At 24.7% G+C, this 18,440-nt stretch overlaps 1 protein-coding gene across 1 annotated transcript; it reads right to left on the bottom strand.

Annotated features, from left to right (window-relative positions):
- Positions 1–506: 506 nt before the first annotated feature.
- Chd64 (transgelin calponin-3) lies at positions 507–18,045 on the bottom strand. Its single transcript, XM_011500009.1, has 4 exons — positions 17,798–18,045; positions 2,075–2,211; positions 1,467–1,671; positions 507–973 (listed from the first exon to the last, which is right to left on the bottom strand). Exons 1-4 carry the CDS (start codon positions 17,864–17,866, stop codon positions 803–805), a joined length of 582 nt encoding a protein of 193 aa, XP_011498311.1. The 5' UTR covers positions 17,867–18,045; the 3' UTR covers positions 507–802.
- Between the last annotated feature and the right edge of the window lie 395 nt (positions 18,046–18,440).

Below are 18,440 nucleotides of genomic sequence, written 5' to 3'. Positions count from 1 at the left end.
CCAACTCTCAGTATTTAAGGGAATGAATTTTTAAGTATGAATTATAATGATTTTTATAAAAAATTGTTTTGCTCATATCAAATTTCATATCGATAATTTATTGCAAATTTCGTAGATAAAAAGGGCGTGTAAAAATATATGCACTGTGTACTTTTTATCAATATCACTTAATTTAAAGTACCGATAGATGTGTTTGCTAATAAAAAAAAAAAATATTAAAATGTTTTTAATCGAAAGAAATAATTGACTTTAATTGAATTGTGTTTAATTCATTTATTCATTAAAATTAATTTAATTTTAATCTTTACAATTTAAAGATAAACATATGTAAAAAGTATGTATATATATATATATATATATATGATTGCTCATGAGTTTTAATAAGAAATAAATAAGATATTAAAGAAATTTCTGCCTTACTCTGATATACACGCACACGCGCGTGTGTTATAGACATAATTGGATTTGTATAATTTTGTAATATACACATTTACGTATTATTGAAAATAAATGAAAATTTTGTTTTCATATTAGCAAAATATTAAATATCAAATAATGTCGTATATGTATTTCTCTATGTGTACACATTCACATATACTTCTTAAACAACACATAATTTAACAAAGGGTTGCCTTTTATTTTGCTTCCTATCATTAGTTTCGCTCACGTACAACGATAATATCATCGACGATAAAGAAGCCCTGTGAGTGAAATGCGCATGCTAGCGCGTGTGTATATTGTTTTGTGAGCGCAGATAAATAATATGTAATATGTATGTGCTGATGCTTCTTAAACAGCTTTTTTACATGTGCCGGGTGTTGCCGAAATTGATGCCACTTTGAGTTGCGCCTTTATTACTGCCGTACTGTAGACTAATGACACCCTGACCAGCCTTTAATTGCTCTTCTGTGAAATGGCGAACATTTTTGTCAGCTTCTTTAGGACCGATGCTGGGTTTACCGTATAAACCAGCCTAAAATTACAAATCATATTATGTAGTTGGATTTTTGCCTGGATGTAAATGAATTAATAAGCGTGTGACGAATATTCTTAATTGATGATTTCAAATTCAGATAGACTTTTTCCATTATAATGTCATTATTGGTATTTTATTATATAATTCTTATAATGAAACGTAAGAATACTAACAATAACAACAACAACAACAACAACAATAACGACAACGACAAAACGACAATAGCAATAATATACCCATATTATAATCTCTTTATTACATGGGATTTAATAACATAGATTGAATATGGGAAATATATATATATATATATATATATATATATATATATAAGATCAGCATATAAACAATTAGATTGATGAACAATTAGAAGAATTTTAAATTCGAACTATTAGTGAATTCAAATTCATGCAAATTTTATTATCAATATTTCTCAAGAGACCGTTCACTTATAACATAGATATTTCTTTGGAATTTCCGGATAAATTCTTACCTTTCTACCAAGTGATTGCAAACATATAACAACGGAATTGAGATTCTGCCTTTCCCAAAGATCAACGGTTTGGAAGCTTTCCTGTGCTGGAACACCCAGATTTCGCGCCGACTCTAGAAAAGCGTTAATATTCTCCATGCATTTGAACGCCATAGTATTTTGGTTAATTTTCTTTACTGAATTCTCTTTGATGCAGTTCACTAATCTGTAAAATATTATATAGTCAGTTATGCGCTATCCCTTACGTGATGGGCGGTTTACTTATAATCGGATGCTTGGCTATGTGCTTTATAATTCAATACCTTTAACAATTAAATTTATTTACCTCATAAGTAAAAAAAAAACAAACAACTTTCGAGCAACAAAATTTTTACTTAATGCAATTTAAAAATAATTAAACTACATGTGCTGCATTTGTAATATATCCGTTATTTTACATACAATTAGATCCAATTGATATTTAGATAAATTAAATTATCTATGTTATATACAAGTATTGGTAGTACTACTCTATTCTATTATATCAGTTGTCAAACAGAATTTTCACGTATGATTCAATGTTTTGTATGTTTTTAATATTTAAAAAATTATAGATATTCGTATGGTACCTGCAAAGAAGCGTTCCGTCCCTCAAGGTTTCATAAAAATTGTCCATATCACCACTCGTGTTGATATTCTCACCGGTGATAGCTTTTATCCATTCTAAACTTTCTTGTGCTAGTTCTTCGCTATATTTACTGTTGATCTAAAGAAGAGAATGTTTTCATTGTTAGAAAAATATAAATTTTAAATAATGAAGCGAATAATGAATAAAGAAGCTCAAAATTTCTTTTACATTATCTTACGATATTTGCTTAACGCAGTATTAGATTTAATGGTATAAAGTTGTAGGCCAATTTCACATTAATAAATTTTATCGATACAGCTGATCATATTATAAGGATTTTACTTAACTATACAATAATAAATAAATAATAAATATAATATAATGTATTTCCAATGTATAACAAATTACAATCACTTGGTATATCGCTTATACGAATTACATATTAAAATATAATTTATAAATTATATCTTATAGTTAATAGTAAATTAAATAAAAAACGATTAAAAAAAAAAAAAAAGAAAAAAAAAAAAAGAAGGAATGAATGGATTTTTAATATCGTAGCATATATCTCGATTTTATAAAACGTTTATTTAGGAAACAGTTATATTATTTATTGTACAGATTATTTCGTAGTTAATATCTATTTTATTTAGGTTTACTTTACTTTATTATTATACAGTTTTTAGGAAGATTGTACCTTCTACTATTTTTTAACGATAAAATATTTATTTAAAATGAATTTATTGATTATTTTTTACTATATTATCTGATTCGCAGAGCTTTAACTGCATAAGAATAATGATTCTAATAATTATAAATAAATAAAAAAAAAAATTAATCTACTAACTAATATGAACGCATTTATTGCTAAGAATTAAAATATTGTATAAATAAAAATTAATTTTAAGAATTTCAAAGCAAAATGAATTATAAATCAGAGTAATTCAGAGTATTTCAATGATTAAATAAGATAGACTAAATTGAATGACATGTGGATAAAATTATAATTTGTCCGTTAAATTTTGTTAATACTGGCAATATTAACAAATTAAATTGTACTGATTTTATGAATATTATATTATAAAAATTTTTGGACTTACAGTAAAAAAATGTATTAGTTAATAAAGTAGATTTTATACTGATTTAAAGATAATGATAAAAGTTAGAAACGAGTTTGATAATGAAATGAAAATTTCGAAATAGAATTAAAAGATTTATTAAAAATATTTAATTAATTTATATTTTTTTATTATTCATATTGATTGCATGATTATTCACGGTACATTTTATGATTTAACGATTTATATAATACATAAACTCAATTTTAATAAAATTAGTAATTAATTAACATAAATAATGTAGGAATTTTATAATAAATCAATAATTCAAACAAAATTCCCTTAAGACACAATTATGTTTTATCTTATATTTCAATACGTTTGCACTTTGATATATTTTTTTCAGAAATTACATTTTAGGAAATATGTGTAGCAAAGTTTATTCTTATCTCTAAGATCAATATGTGGATTATGTGATTATCAATTGTCTGTCTATGTCGGTGACATCAGGTTCACTCATACTTAATAGAGTTATTGTAATTATAAGAGAAATAATTTAATAAAATCAATAAAACATAAAGATTGTCATGTTTGAGCATGAAATATAATAATTATTGAATTACAATTACGTTAATATAAAAACATAAAATATTTTCTTTTCACAGTAAGTACCGTATACGACGTTTATGCATGCGTGTGTAAAATTCTCATTTATGAATTTATGTCTTAATAAAATCATAATAAAATATAAGGTCCAAATTGTTTATTAAAATATATATTGAATTATACATAATATTTTTAATGACTTATTATCGTAAAATATCTTTCTTAGATTCTATAAAATATTAGTAAATATAGTACAGTTAATTCAAATAATTAAATCAAAGATATTGATTACATTTATTGCTAGTTTATTTATACGTACATTAGATTAAATTTAATTAAAATATAATTTGTAATTGTTGTAATGTGTTTGGCTTAAGTAAATGCTAAGCATATATTTGTTTGCAATATTTATTCTAACAATATCAAAAGTGGAATTTTTCCTTATTTTAAATATTATTATTTTTAAAAATTAGTTGTCAAACATGTTATTAATTTAAACTCATTTATCATTAATGATAATATTTGACTTTATTATCGACTTTTATTCGTAATTTTTTAATGGTTAAAATTTTATAAAGAACAATAATGAAATAATTAATTTAGTATCTAATCGACTTTACATGCGCGAATGAGTAATGCTTGTTTGACATAATCATCTAAACTCTCGTAAATGAATAACACATACATTGATACGCGTGCGTGAATGTGTAATTTTTTTTCTCTTTTCTTTCTTCGTCTGTTTCTTATTATTATTGTTTAGACTTTATGTAACACATGTTATTATCTCACAATAAGAATACATTGAAAATTAGAGAGAAAATATGAAGTGAGTCATCTTCTCCATTTGGTAAAAAGTCGATTTTCTTGTTCTATTGTGTATTTCTATGATATCGAAAAGTTATTCATAATTCTTGATTTATTAAATAAGAGGTTAAAATTTTTTAATAGGTATTATATACCATCAATATAAAGAAAATACAGATGCAATTGTAATAATTTAGAAAATATATTTTTAAAAATTATCAGAGTAAATGACACGTATATAGACGTACATAATTAAATGTTAAGGTAATAGAAGTCGTGTTGTATTTTTTATGTACATACATGGAACCAGAGACTCGGAAGAAATCTTAAAAATGTAAATATTTATACACTACTATTTTTATTATTAAAAATCACGCATTTTCATTGATTTGTATTTTACAAGATATATTATTTGATAACGAAAGTATTTAACATTAATTAAATATTAGTTTTAAATTACTAATAACAATATTTATATAAAATATTGATATAAATTATAAATAAATTAGTATAACTCTATTTTATATAATCTAAATCTGTACATACATGCACACATATACACTTGTACTCAAAGTAACATGAATATTCTACATTTATCAATTGTAGTATCAAATAAATTATGCTTTCATCCGATAATTATTTAATTCATAAATGACAAAATAGCATCCATTTTACTATAGTGATTATACGTTTTACAAATGTTATAAATTGCAGCTTAAATCTCAAGAATAATTAATTTAATAGATTTTTTTATTAAATAACCAATTACGTGTATAAGGAAGTGTCAAGAGGAAGTTAGGTATGATAAATGACTGATATCATATGAAAGGACTTTTATGATTTTATTACTACTTTGCTAAATTGCTTATATTGAATACTATAATATATTTTCCGTAATACTACTTTTTTAAATGAAATTCTATATATTTTATAAAATCAATAATTTTTTAATGTTGTTAAATAAAAAATTTACAGATTGTAATAATTCTATACTTAATTATAAATGATGAAATGGTAGAAAGTTGTAAAATTAATGATGCTATTGAAAAAATAGACAAATATAAGTTTTAAATAAGATAAATATATAAAGATTTTAAATAACATAATGAAAAAACTATTGAATATAGCAAATTAGCTAATAAGTCTTAATGTATAATGTTTAATAATAACTATTTTAAATATTTACCATCCGCAAAAACAATTTTTTTTACAAAGAGTTAAAAAAACTGAATGTGAGAGAGAGAGAGAGAGAGAGAGAGAGACGCACACACACACACACACACACGCGCTTTCAAGTAATGAAATATTAATAATGTAAATGTATTTTAATTATATATATATATATATTATATATATATTAAAGAGTATTTTAATTAATTTGAAAATAAGATTATTTATACGAATAGACGTAATTTTGGAGTAAATTAATCATTATAATTGTTTTAATTGCATAATATTAAACGATTCATTCGGAAATATTGAATTAAATGAATTTAAATTGAATTTTTCAAAAATCTCTTTTATCTGTTTATATGCTATTTTATCACAAAATATTATATTTTAATGAATTCTATAGCTCTATATATTAAAGACAAGTTTCTTGGTTTTTTCTTGTGTGAGTTTAGTACACAAGTGCATTATGATTGGATCTCTCTTTCTCTCTCAGACTTCTTCACCGTCAAAGTTATATTTAGACATTAGCTAAGAGATGTGATAATTTTATTATCTTTATCACAAAATTCTTCCTACTCTTTAGTTTTTTGTTCATTTCATTATTATTGAAAAATATCTTAAATAAGATTTTAAAAACTTAATATTTCTGTTAAATGTTAATAAACTTTTAATATTGATTATTTTATCATTATAAAGATCTTATTAAATAATTTGTTAAAATTAAGTATAATTTATTAAGTATAATTAAGTATAATTTATCACGTATCGTTAAATATAATATTAAGTATCATTAATTTTAATATTAAATATAATTTGTTAAAATAATATATTGATTTTATTTTGTACGTATTACAAATAAATTTTTTATTATGCAAGTTATTAGACGAAACGGCAAATATTATTCTACAGTTAAATTTTCTTATCCAAAAATATTTTGAAAAATTAATTTTTTTTACACAAATAATGATTACCAATGTTATTTAAATATTGTCGTTCTATTTACTTCTTATGTCATTTACCTTAAAATTTAATTATACTTTCAATAAACTTATTTTGTACTGTAACTTATTTTGTATCATTAGCAAATGCACTTTAAACGAAGTTAAAAAAAGTGATTATCTAAAATTAAGATAATTTGAACGCATACATTTAATAAAAATATTCGATATAATATATTACAAGTTTTTATTATTTTATTATAATATTTAATAGAATTTAAAAGCTCATTATGTATTTATGTGCATATTTATTATAAGTCAAATATTGTTCATATTATATATTACAAATATTTGTAATTTTTAGCATATAGAATAAAATTATTTTATTAATCGAGGCTTTATAGTGAGTAAATTTTATCATTTTTTAAATGTATAGTAAGTAGTGTAAATTATTCTTGTGTCTTCTGTCTAATCGTATGGTATAGTCATGGATAGCGTAAAAATTATAATTATGTTACAGAAAGTGTTGTCATAACCAATTGTTATATAAATACGAATATTGATTATCTTAACACTAATTTATTTTAATATAAATTAATAAGGTAACTATTACTTAACGATAATAATTTTTTTTTCTTCAAAAATTATCTCTTATCATTTAAATGTATAGTAGTAATAACCTTTGCGGTTTTAAAGTTTATTAAACTACACTAATATAATAATATTTGTAAAAAAAAAAAGAAAAAAAGAAAAAAATTTGTTTTTTTTTTTTTTATAAATGTGTTAGTAGAGCACATTTTTATTACTTGTATTTCTCCACCATATAAGGCATAAATGGAAGGTACATCGATTGTTAAGATGGTGAGGCATGTTTTTTCAGTTAACGGCTGAACGATTTGATTGACCATCGCAACACTTTTTTTTTTGTAGGTCATCTATGGATTCAATGCATATGCGTTAGAACCTTACTAAGAATATTTTGATCTGTGAAATTACTCTTTATGAAGGATTTATAATAAATCTTTTATTTCATATGTTTAAATGTTGAAGTGGACATTTGTATTATTACAAAAATAATGATACATTTCATTTTATAATATATTTATATATATATATATATATATATATATATGATTTTAATTAATCACTTGTGTAATAATTGAAAAAAATTGAAGTATTTTAAATAATTTATCAAAATTATATACATCGAATGTCAGGTGTAGTATTAGTATTAGTATCGGTTGAGTTAGTCCAAATTTTATTAATCTTTAATTTATTTGGTTAAATAAAAGCGAACTATGCACGCAATTTATCTTTTTAAGCATAAAATGAAATTTGAACATTCATAAATCATATAAATCAAAGAAATAAACGCCCATAATTTGTTAAATATTTTCTCTAAAGAATATTGTATTAATATTAATTAAAAACCTGAGACGGAGGGGCGGGGGGGGGGATATATCGAAAGTTGTTTATATACAAATGGCGCTCGAGCAATTCGACATTTGAATTTAGCGGCAAAGAAGGCGCGGCATTTTCGTCAAAAAGAAAAAAAAATGAAAACCTTGCCAAGGTTCAGCATGCATGCCTGTCGAATAATGTACTCTTTACGCAATTCAGCGATCTCCGCTACATTCGCGAGTGAATATCAGTCGGGCGAACTCGGCGCAGGCTGTTGCCTCCTTATAAGGCTCAATTTATATATTCTTTTGGTCGAAGAAACGAGTTTGGACATTCTTTTAAAGTAGTTCAAGCGTTTTTGCGCGACACAATTTTTTCTTTTAACACTAAAACGAGCTTAAGATGCGCGTAAACTTAATACGTGGCAAAGTCGATTGAGATATGTTTGGTGCTACGACGTGTATACAATTTAAAACGTCATCGTGGAATTAGCGAGACTTTTTTTTTTTAAGCTATTTTCAACGCGATTCTTGCATTGAATAACGTCGAATGAGTAATATTGTATCGGCAAAGAAAAATTAATTAAATTATTTTGAAATATTATTTTAATTTCTTTCTTTTTATGGTATGTACTTCGTCAATGATAATTTTTCTAAATGAAAATTAGATCTAATTAACAATGTGAGTATGTATGAGACAATTTTTTCAATTAATATTTAAAAGATATTACTACTTAAGTTAACAATATTTTACAAAAGTTCGATCTATCATCTTCTAAGCCTTTTCTTAGTAGAAAATCTTAACTGATTTGCATACCTAATTACATACATATATCTAAGAAAATGTAAACTAAATTGTTTTATAAAATTAAATCATTGACATTAATATTTTTTATATATATATATTTTTTTTTTTTCAACTAACTTTATTAGGTTTTAATAAACTTATTGCGTTAATTAATAAATTGAATTATAAATTTTAATAATTGTTCTTTCGTAACATATTAGTGTGCTTATCGTATCTATTCAGACATATGTGCATATTGGACATGTCAAATATGCGCAAAAATATACAATTTCGAAGTATACAATTTGCTCAGACACTTAAACAAAATTTCGGAAAATATTAAAATTTGTATGAATCATATCGATTATAATAGTATTTAATCAAACATTTAAAAAATAATCAAAACTATAAAAAAAAAAACTAGTTTTCTACAAAAGAAAAAATACTTGGTTTACATGTTTATTGGTACAGTATTATTGAATAGATATCGTAAATTATTTATAAAACATTCAGGATTTATTATTATGGGAATATAGATAAATGGTGTGGTATCCTCTATTTTTTTCGTCGATATAATTTTCTTAATACACGTACATACATGAATGTCATTTCATTTATGAAATAATCAATAGTTCTTTCTAATAAGATGCATTGCTGATTATACGGATTAATTTTTTTTTTTACTTTTTATAAAATATATAAATGAAAAATTTTTTTTTATTCGACGAAAGACTAAAGGCGAAAGTCAATATGTTTTGTTTTATCGTATTTTTTAAAACTTTTTGTTTATATTGTACAAAAGACTCATTGTAGAGATCAGCTTGGTAATAGCAACAGCGGACCATCTCAAGGACGAGTCCCTACTCTCGTAAAATCCTTGGACGGCCGTAGACCTTGGAAACTCAGGATGAGGATGAAGGAGTAATGTGAAAAAAATAAAAATAAAGAAATTCACGATTTCAGAAGAAAAATGAAAGACATGAGTTGTCAAATATGTGCAGAGGGAGTGGCTTTTTAGGCGATTAAGTAGAAGCAAATACTGATAAAAGTATTAAACTTCGAAGAAAATGTTAGTTGCTCGTGTCATTGTTATTTATGTCGAAGAATATTTTCGAAAATGCTGAATAATTACGAACACGATTTCAGCTAATTTCACGGTAAACTGCACCGTCGATCAGAAGCAGCTTTTTGGGATTAAAAGTATGGAACCACAGGATTAAATTTCTGAATTCTTTGTTACTATTATCTGCATAATTTTTCTTCTATATTCTCTTTAATAACACTTAGCTGAATATCTATATAAAATCATTTTAATACTTTTATTCTCAATACTGAATTAATTATTAAAATACATATTTAGATCTGAAATTTTTTAATTGGATTGTACTAAAAAAATCTATAATATTTGGTAGTATATTAAATATTGAATTTTTAAATAATATGTTTTTGTAATTCGTCATTAAAAAAAAATATCTGTCTCAATAAATAATATTCATTCAGTTATATTTGTATAATGTTTAAAAGAAATTATTTTATATTAAATTTGAAAAATAAACTATTCAAATAATCAAATAACACTATCATTATTATATATAGAAATTTAAAATTAATCTATAAAGTAGAAAAAGGCATATAATTTTAGTATTATAAAGTTTTATGTATATTATGAGATGAGAGATATTAATAGATATATGTGCTCTTGTATATACGCATGTATATATATATATATATATATATGTACATATACGTTAAAATGTGTAAGCCGATAACAAGTACTTGTGATCTTATACATATAAGACTGTTGATTTTTAGTGCCAAAAGTATTTTAGTTACTGATAGCATTTAAGATTCTTCGAAAATCATCGAGCTTGATGATAAAAGTTATTGCTGTACACTTGAGGATATAATTTTATTTTAGCATTGAAAAAAATCACATTAAAAATTCATTGAAAGCAACTTTATAGTTATTAGATTTTTAGATAAGAAATATCTCAAAAATTTTAAGTATTTTTAAATAATACTGAAGTTTAAAGTAGCATATGCTTCGTATTGAATGACATAATGAAAAAGTTATGCGCGATGTGAGTCAGCTTCTACACTTCACTTGGAGATGTTCATACGTGCGAGCATGTATATACAACTACTAAAGCGCAGAAGTCCCCCTATATAAGGTCAAATCGTAGTCGAGTAACTCAGATTTTCGCTTTCTTCAGCATCCGTAAGATGATCGAGTCGTTGAATAAGTATCCCCTTCTCCGAATCCCATTTTCTATCTTTTATATTCTATGTCACGGCTTTGATACAAACAGCAATCGTTAATTCCTTTTTAGACTCCATACGTTGAATTTATTTATTACTCTTAAAAGGAAAGTTTTCTAATGTCTGTTGTGTAATATAAAATGCATTCGCTATATATTGCTATGTATTGTTTACCATATACGTGACGGCATTTAATACTTAAAATTACAAAATATATTCATAATTAGTTAATTAATAATTATTTAAAGTGTTTTAAAAAATATCGACTAATCATTCATTATTTAATTTCATGATTAATAATTATCAATTTGTAACGAAGTTTTTCTATCAATAAAAAATTTAATTATTATTATCATTATTATTATTATTATTGTTGTTGTTGTTGTTGCTTTCGTTATTGTTATTATTATTTTTGTAATTCTTCTACTTCTTCATTCTCTTCGTTTTCTCTTTATTATTATTATTATGATTACTATTCTAAAATTACAGTCGATTTTTAAATTCATTAGTTTTTTTTTATTATTTTTTTTTTTATTATTTAAATTTATATTATAAATAAATAAATAAAATAGGCTAATAATTAAAAAAATTTTTAATTCATGATTTTTTTTTTGAACATATTTTTAAATATGGTCAATTAAACATTAATAATTAATATTAAATAACATTTTGAGAAATATTTATTATCAATAATATGATGAATACATGTTACATAATCAAAAAGCGTAAAAAGAATAATTCAAGAAATGTTTATTTATACATACATCATGTAATTATTATACTGGAATTATGCTACAAAATTGTTAGTAACTAATTAGATAGTTGAAATTCAGTTTTTATATAAAAAAATTTTAATTACCTATGTCATTATCGAATACAATATTAATTTTTAGCGATACACATTACTAATCTTTATTTTTTGTTAACTTATATTTTTGTTCATTAAAAAATGAAACATTCTCTTGTTTTTTCTTTTAATTTAGAATTCGATATTTGTCGATACATTTAAGGAACTAATTATTTATATTCATTATAAATATTCATTTACTATAACGCATTTTATGATATATTGCCTACAAATTAAATTAAGATATTATATATAACATTGTGTATCCTAAAAGAAGAAATGTCTAAGTAAAGTATTAAAGTTAAAACGAATAAAGTAATGATGAACAAATTCTGTATCAAATTAATTATAAGTATATTTTTAACTTATTAATTAATGCAAGTAAAAATTTATTATGCACATTACCATGCATATGCAAAAAATCAATGTGTATATATGAAAGTGTAATCATTTTACATTGTATATATTTTTATAATATGAAACTAAGTTTTGTAGATCTTTAATTTGTTCATTTATCTATTATTTCTACAATGGTACGACTGATTTATGATAAAAATTATTTTTAAGATTACCAATCGACTATTTTTGTAACTTTTGATATATTAGTTTGGTGATACAATTTTGTCATACAGATGAGTTTGCTCAAATTTTAATTTAAAGAAAAACTAAAAATACTTTCCAACCATACTTTAAGACGCCTATACATTCTTATTCGCATAATGTTAATTGTAATATAGTTGAACGAATTTCAAAATAAGTTTAAAAAGTTTGTAAGATTTGTAAAAACTTTAAAAAATAAGCTTACATGATATCCAATGGCAAGTTGACATGTGGCAATGTTTTTAATTAAACATGTTAAAATACTTCATTTAAGTAGATAAAATTTTGATTGAATATAAATAAATATATATCATTATGGAGAACTCGTACTCATTAATATCAAACTAATTATCATGAATAAATATAATATTCGAGTGTCATGAAATAAAATTACCAATGTTTATCGTTTTTCATTATTTTCAATATTGTATTTCATGTATCATATGTATCATATTAAAAATGGTATACGAGTATTAAATACTAGAATATAATTTTTGTTTCGTAATTGATTCTTTACATGAAAGGTGTAAGTAGTATTTGTAAAATGATTGTAAACATTTTTAAAAAGTAAATATTAAATTTCAGAACAAATTGTAGAATTCAATTGATATTTCAGAATATATAAATTTCAACGAATAATATTGAAATTTGATTGACAAAGATACATGCTTTACAAATTTCATTATTATTAAAATATGAAAATAAGATTAATGAATAGACTAAAATAGATTTAATAACAATTTTTTTATGCTAATTAAATAAATTTTTAAATCAACTTTTGTCTTACATTTATATACATTCACAGAAGTATAAACAATTATTTAAGCATAAATTACATATTTCTTCTTGAAACTGATTTTTCAACACAAAAAAAAAAAGGTAAAATAAATAATGTGATTGCTTCTTATGATCTATTAAATATCAACATAGTCACACACGAATTCATATACTCATATGTACGTACAACCTTTTAAGACAAGAGTTTAGTGATAAACAAAGTCGTACAATGGAATGCGATATCAACTTTCATTAATGACTTGCCAATCTGTTAATGTTCCGCTTAGCTTATTAAATGGTCGTAAATTTATTATACATTATTCAATTTTTTTTTGATCACCAAACAAATAAGAATGATTTCTTTTTTGAAGATTCATGAAAACATAACACAGCTAATTATGATAGTTTTAATAAAATAAAATGAATAATTAAAATATTTATTCAGTTGAATATTAGTTAAATATTTAATTATATATTTAATATTAATGATGATTATTATTTACTCTTCTTAATTATTACTTATGCTGTTTTTGTAATTTTTGTTCTAGCCGTCATTATTAAATATCTTCGAATTTAAATATCCCTTTGCAATTTATTTACGTATAAAGTTTAAAACAGTATAAATTTCAAATTTATTACAATAATAATAACAAATTTTATATTAGCGACCAAAGTATATTTATGTAGGAGCGTTAAAATATTACGACACGAAATATTATTTCCTTTTGTAAAACGCATAGTATTTCATGGAAAATATTAAAAATTAAACTAAAATGAAGTGAAATAGCATGATATTGATAAAATAAATGATAAGATAAATTGAAATATAATCAATTTTACTATCTATTTTAGAAATAAATTATACTTAGTAAATATAAGAAAATTTTTGCTCAAAATCTTCACCGTAATTATATTATTAAAAAAATATATATAATTTCTTGTTTGTCTTTCGTTTATTTTATAATTACAACACCATGATTCAAAATTTCTTATATGGATTATTAAGATTCATTAGAAAAATACACATATAAATTGAATATTTGTGGAGCATAGATATTTCACTATTACCCTTAGACTTCTAACGAGCTAAGAAAAAATTAAAAAGTAAAACTTCACGCGAGCTAATAATAACGGATACACACCGTACATCATCGCTCTTTTAGGCTTGAATTCGTGACGCACTACTACGGCCTTTATATCCTTAATACACTACCATATAGGATGTCGAGAATGGTTCAAAGACGCTTTGAACGCGAAGAAGTGAACCATGGTCGTCGGGTTTTAATACTCCTTTCTTCGGTGCGCGTTTACCGCGAGTCAGTCCAACTTCTTTTCTGTCTCTCTCTCTCTCTCTCTCTCTCTCTCTCTCTCTCTCTCGTACTCTCACTAACCCCCTTCCGCCCCCTCGTCGCCTCACTCCCCCGCCGACCTATCATCGCATACTACGCACACAGTCATTGCGAAAATGGGTGTCATAGTTTTGAGGTCCTTAAGATGGTAAACGCACCGACAAGAAAACAGTCGCCAATACTGGTTTTAATGAAAAACGTTTTGTAAACACTCATTCTGCGGCCAAAGAAACATTTTTTTTTTCTTTTTTTTTTTTTCTCATGATTACAAGTAAGTTACTTCATCGACCATTATTCGGATTAGTCATTCGACTCTTCAAAATAATGATGAATCGTAAAACAGCCATTTCCTTTAATCGATTAAAACGACGGTATACACTGATTATTGTATAATGAATGTATTTCATATTATTTTAGTTCGCATTATTTTTTAAAGATTCAATTGTCTTTTATTCTATTGTACTATTAGATTATATGTTTTCATTATGATTAAAACTTAATTTGCCTAACGTTAAATTTAGGCCAGTTACCTATTTCAGTATTTTAGATAGAAATAATTTTTTTTTTTTTATAATATTTTCCTATATAGTACTTAATATATACTGAATATACCTAATATCATTATTAAAAAATTCGTTAAAATCTTTCAAAATTCTCTTTAAATAAAACAATAACTCAATTAAAATTATCAACAATAAAGCATAATTCAATGAATTAATAATTGAGTTATTTTACTGTTTTAATTAATGTCAATAAGCGAGTGGAAAATAATTTTAACGGTTACGTAAATATATTTAATGGATCATTATGGATTGAACTTAAATAGAAATATTTAGTTCTTTACTATAAAATTGTGAAATAGAATACCAAATTATCTTCAATAAAAAAAAAAAATTATGAATATTAAGAATTTAGCGAATTTAACTATCAAATATTTCAATTAAAATAATAGATTAGTTTTATTATTAAGTAAATTAATTAGTCAATCAATTACAAAGTAATGAATTCCGACAATTACATTTTTCATTTTGTATGCATTTAAGATTTTACAACGAACAATTTTATTTTAGCAAAATATATATTGCATTTGAAGTAAGTATTGTTATAAAAAATCATTAATAAAATTTATAAATTTTACACAATAGATGTGTGAATCGTTTCTGATAGTTACAATTCCAATTGTGAGGATATTTTTTTTTTTTTTATTTCAAGGACTATGACAATTTTCAAATGTCGAATAAATTATTTTATCCGAGAACGTGAATGTTATATAATTTTCTAGGAAAGTACATCTAATAAATTTTGCCATTAACCTTAAAGATGTTTATAATTTAATTTCTTATATTTATCGTTAATAATTCATATAGGTACGCATATAAGTTCAGATGGTTTGTATTAAGATAAACTATTACAATGAAAATTTATAATATTATGTTGAAAAACTCTGAAAAGTATTCAATAACCATTTTATAAAGAGCATAATTTATTAATTAATAACTACTTGAACGAATTGATTGAAACTATTGATTGAAAAACTTGTATTCGATACTGTAAATTGTAATCATAGTTTCAAGTTATTTAAATTGCAATAGGAAGAAATATGTTTCAGTTTTCAAAACAATGAGAATTAAAGTAATTTAAGCTTCTGATTCTCAATGTCAATCTTCCTCTTATTTTTAAGTAATATATTTCTTTTCTTATTCAAGCACGCACTTGGAATAGCCGATTATATCGCATCGCTGGTTTTATCATTTTAAAGAGGAAACATTTTTCATGAGACTTTGCGAAAGCTGTATTTTTCATTGTTATACATGTATGTTAAAGTAGGTCAAGGCAGATGTGAGATATGAATATCCTTACTAATACTCTATGATCATTAATAATATAAACAGTTTGTTGCGCATTGATTGTACTTAAGGGGCATTGTTTTCCGATGAGAGATAGTATAAATTTCTATCGCTATCGAGCTCTTTTATATACATTTATATACTTTCTAGTAGGATTTTTGTTAATATAAGCATATATAAATAACCGAACTTGCCATCATTAGAATTTTTTGTTTTGCGCGCGAGAAGATTTTTCCTTTTCTTTTTATAAAAAGGTTTCGTTATATTGTTCGAGATAATTTTTATTTCCTTATAAATACGGGAATTTAGATAAGATTAGGCTGCGCAAATATCTTTTTAAAAACTAAAGCTGGAAGGCAGATAAAGCAGAGTTGAAGAAAAAGAAATAAGATATAAGTCTTAAACGCATAGATTGTATTAAGATTATTTTTAAATTTAATTTCTTGATCAGTATTGCAAGTCTAATGAATTATCAATAATAAAATTAATTATTTAATGTAATTTTTGTATTTTTTTCAACGGCATTATCGATTATGATTATTATCGATCTATATAAAATTGATTTATAATAGTTGACATTTTCCGTAATGATGGAAAAAAAATTGTCGTTTAGAAATAATCGATAAATCATTTGCTCAGTGTTTACGAAAAACTTTTTTGTCACGTGTAACTATCGCAGCAAGAAATTTTTAACGGCTTATTATTAACTTTGTAAAAGCAAATTTTTCTTGTAATTATTCTAGAAGATAAGAGTATTTTAAACAACACACGATATGTATTATTTTAAAAAAAACACAAAAATATTTTTTAAAAAAAAAAAAAAAAAAAAAAAAAAAAAAAAAATAAATAAATAAATAAATAAAGTACCGAAGCAGATTATTATTTTAAATAAAGTTCAATTATATTAATAAATATTCACTTTGACAATCGAAAATTCAAATACACTCCTATCGATAGTAGCAAATTACACAGAATGCAATATTTACCAATTATTTGCAGGTTTTACATGTTTTTAATCTTTACCCGACTATAATACGAATAATTTGCAGATAATCAACGTAATGTCATTATTGCGTGACAAATAAGTCTTAAAAAGTGTACTATTGTACAGCCGTATGCAACTGAGAAGTTGGACGATCGGTATGGGCAGGAGGTGGATCTTGACCTGCTGTCAGGGTGCGAAGCAACTGGAGAGCGCAAAATTAGGTCAACAAATTTTCAAATCGCTTCCGGGCGAAAGCTTCCTTTGACAAACTCTCTCCCCAATGCAAGAACTCACTTTTCGCTGGGCTTCCGCGGCAAATCCGGACTTGGTAGCTCTGTTACAAGCCATGCTGACTGCTGACATTAACCGTTGCTTCCACAATGATACAACCGCCGATGAGCAAAGTGTTGCACCCACCCGTTTACTTATCAAGTGTCTCTACGTGCACGCGCAAAATCGGACAAGATTTACAAGCGCACGAGTGCGAATTCACAAACGCAACGACATTCACGCTTGGACGATCGCGTTTCGACTGGTTTTCAGTTCCAGTGGAGTCCAGAACGCAACCGGCGGCAAGAGTTTAACAGGAGCGAGTAGCGCCGCCAGCCGCAGTTTTCCTCCCTCTCCGGGACTCCGATCCCTCTCCATCGACCGTCTCGCTATTTTTTCTTCCTTTATACTCTCTCTCTCTCTCTCTCTCTCTCTCTCTCTCTCTCTCTCTCTCTCTCTGTGTCAAACATACACGCGCGCACACACGCACACGCACAAACAATCATTATTACGCGCACGTGCTTAGCAATTGAAAAGGGGAGCAAGAGGGACGGTTAAGAATGTTACTACTCGTCTTATACGTGTGTATTTTGAAAGTTTCAGAAAATTTAATAGTATGCCATGCACCAACATTGTACAGAGACACTCTGCAAGTAAAAAATTAACA

The sequence above is a fragment of the Ceratosolen solmsi genome, unplaced genomic scaffold (genome assembly GCF_000503995.2).
Source record: "Ceratosolen solmsi marchali unplaced genomic scaffold, CerSol_1.0 scaffold41, whole genome shotgun sequence".
Classification (NCBI taxonomy): Eukaryota; Metazoa; Arthropoda; class Insecta; order Hymenoptera; family Agaonidae; genus Ceratosolen; species Ceratosolen solmsi.
Note: the sequence above shows the minus strand (reverse complement) of the source record. Positions and strands in the feature narration are given on the sequence as shown.

Coding starts and splice junctions, on each gene's coding strand:
- Chd64 (XM_011500009.1), bottom strand. CDS start 17,866: ATGTCAGCAGTCAGCATGGCTTGTAACAGAGCTACCAAGTCCGGATTT. Junction 1,672..2,074: donor GACGGAACGCTTCTTTGCAG/GTACCATACGAA, acceptor AATATTTTACAG/ATTAGTGAACTGCATCAAAG. Junction 974..1,466: donor TGCAATCACTTGGTAGAAAG/GTAAGAATTTAT, acceptor TTGTAATTTTAG/GCTGGTTTATACGGTAAACC.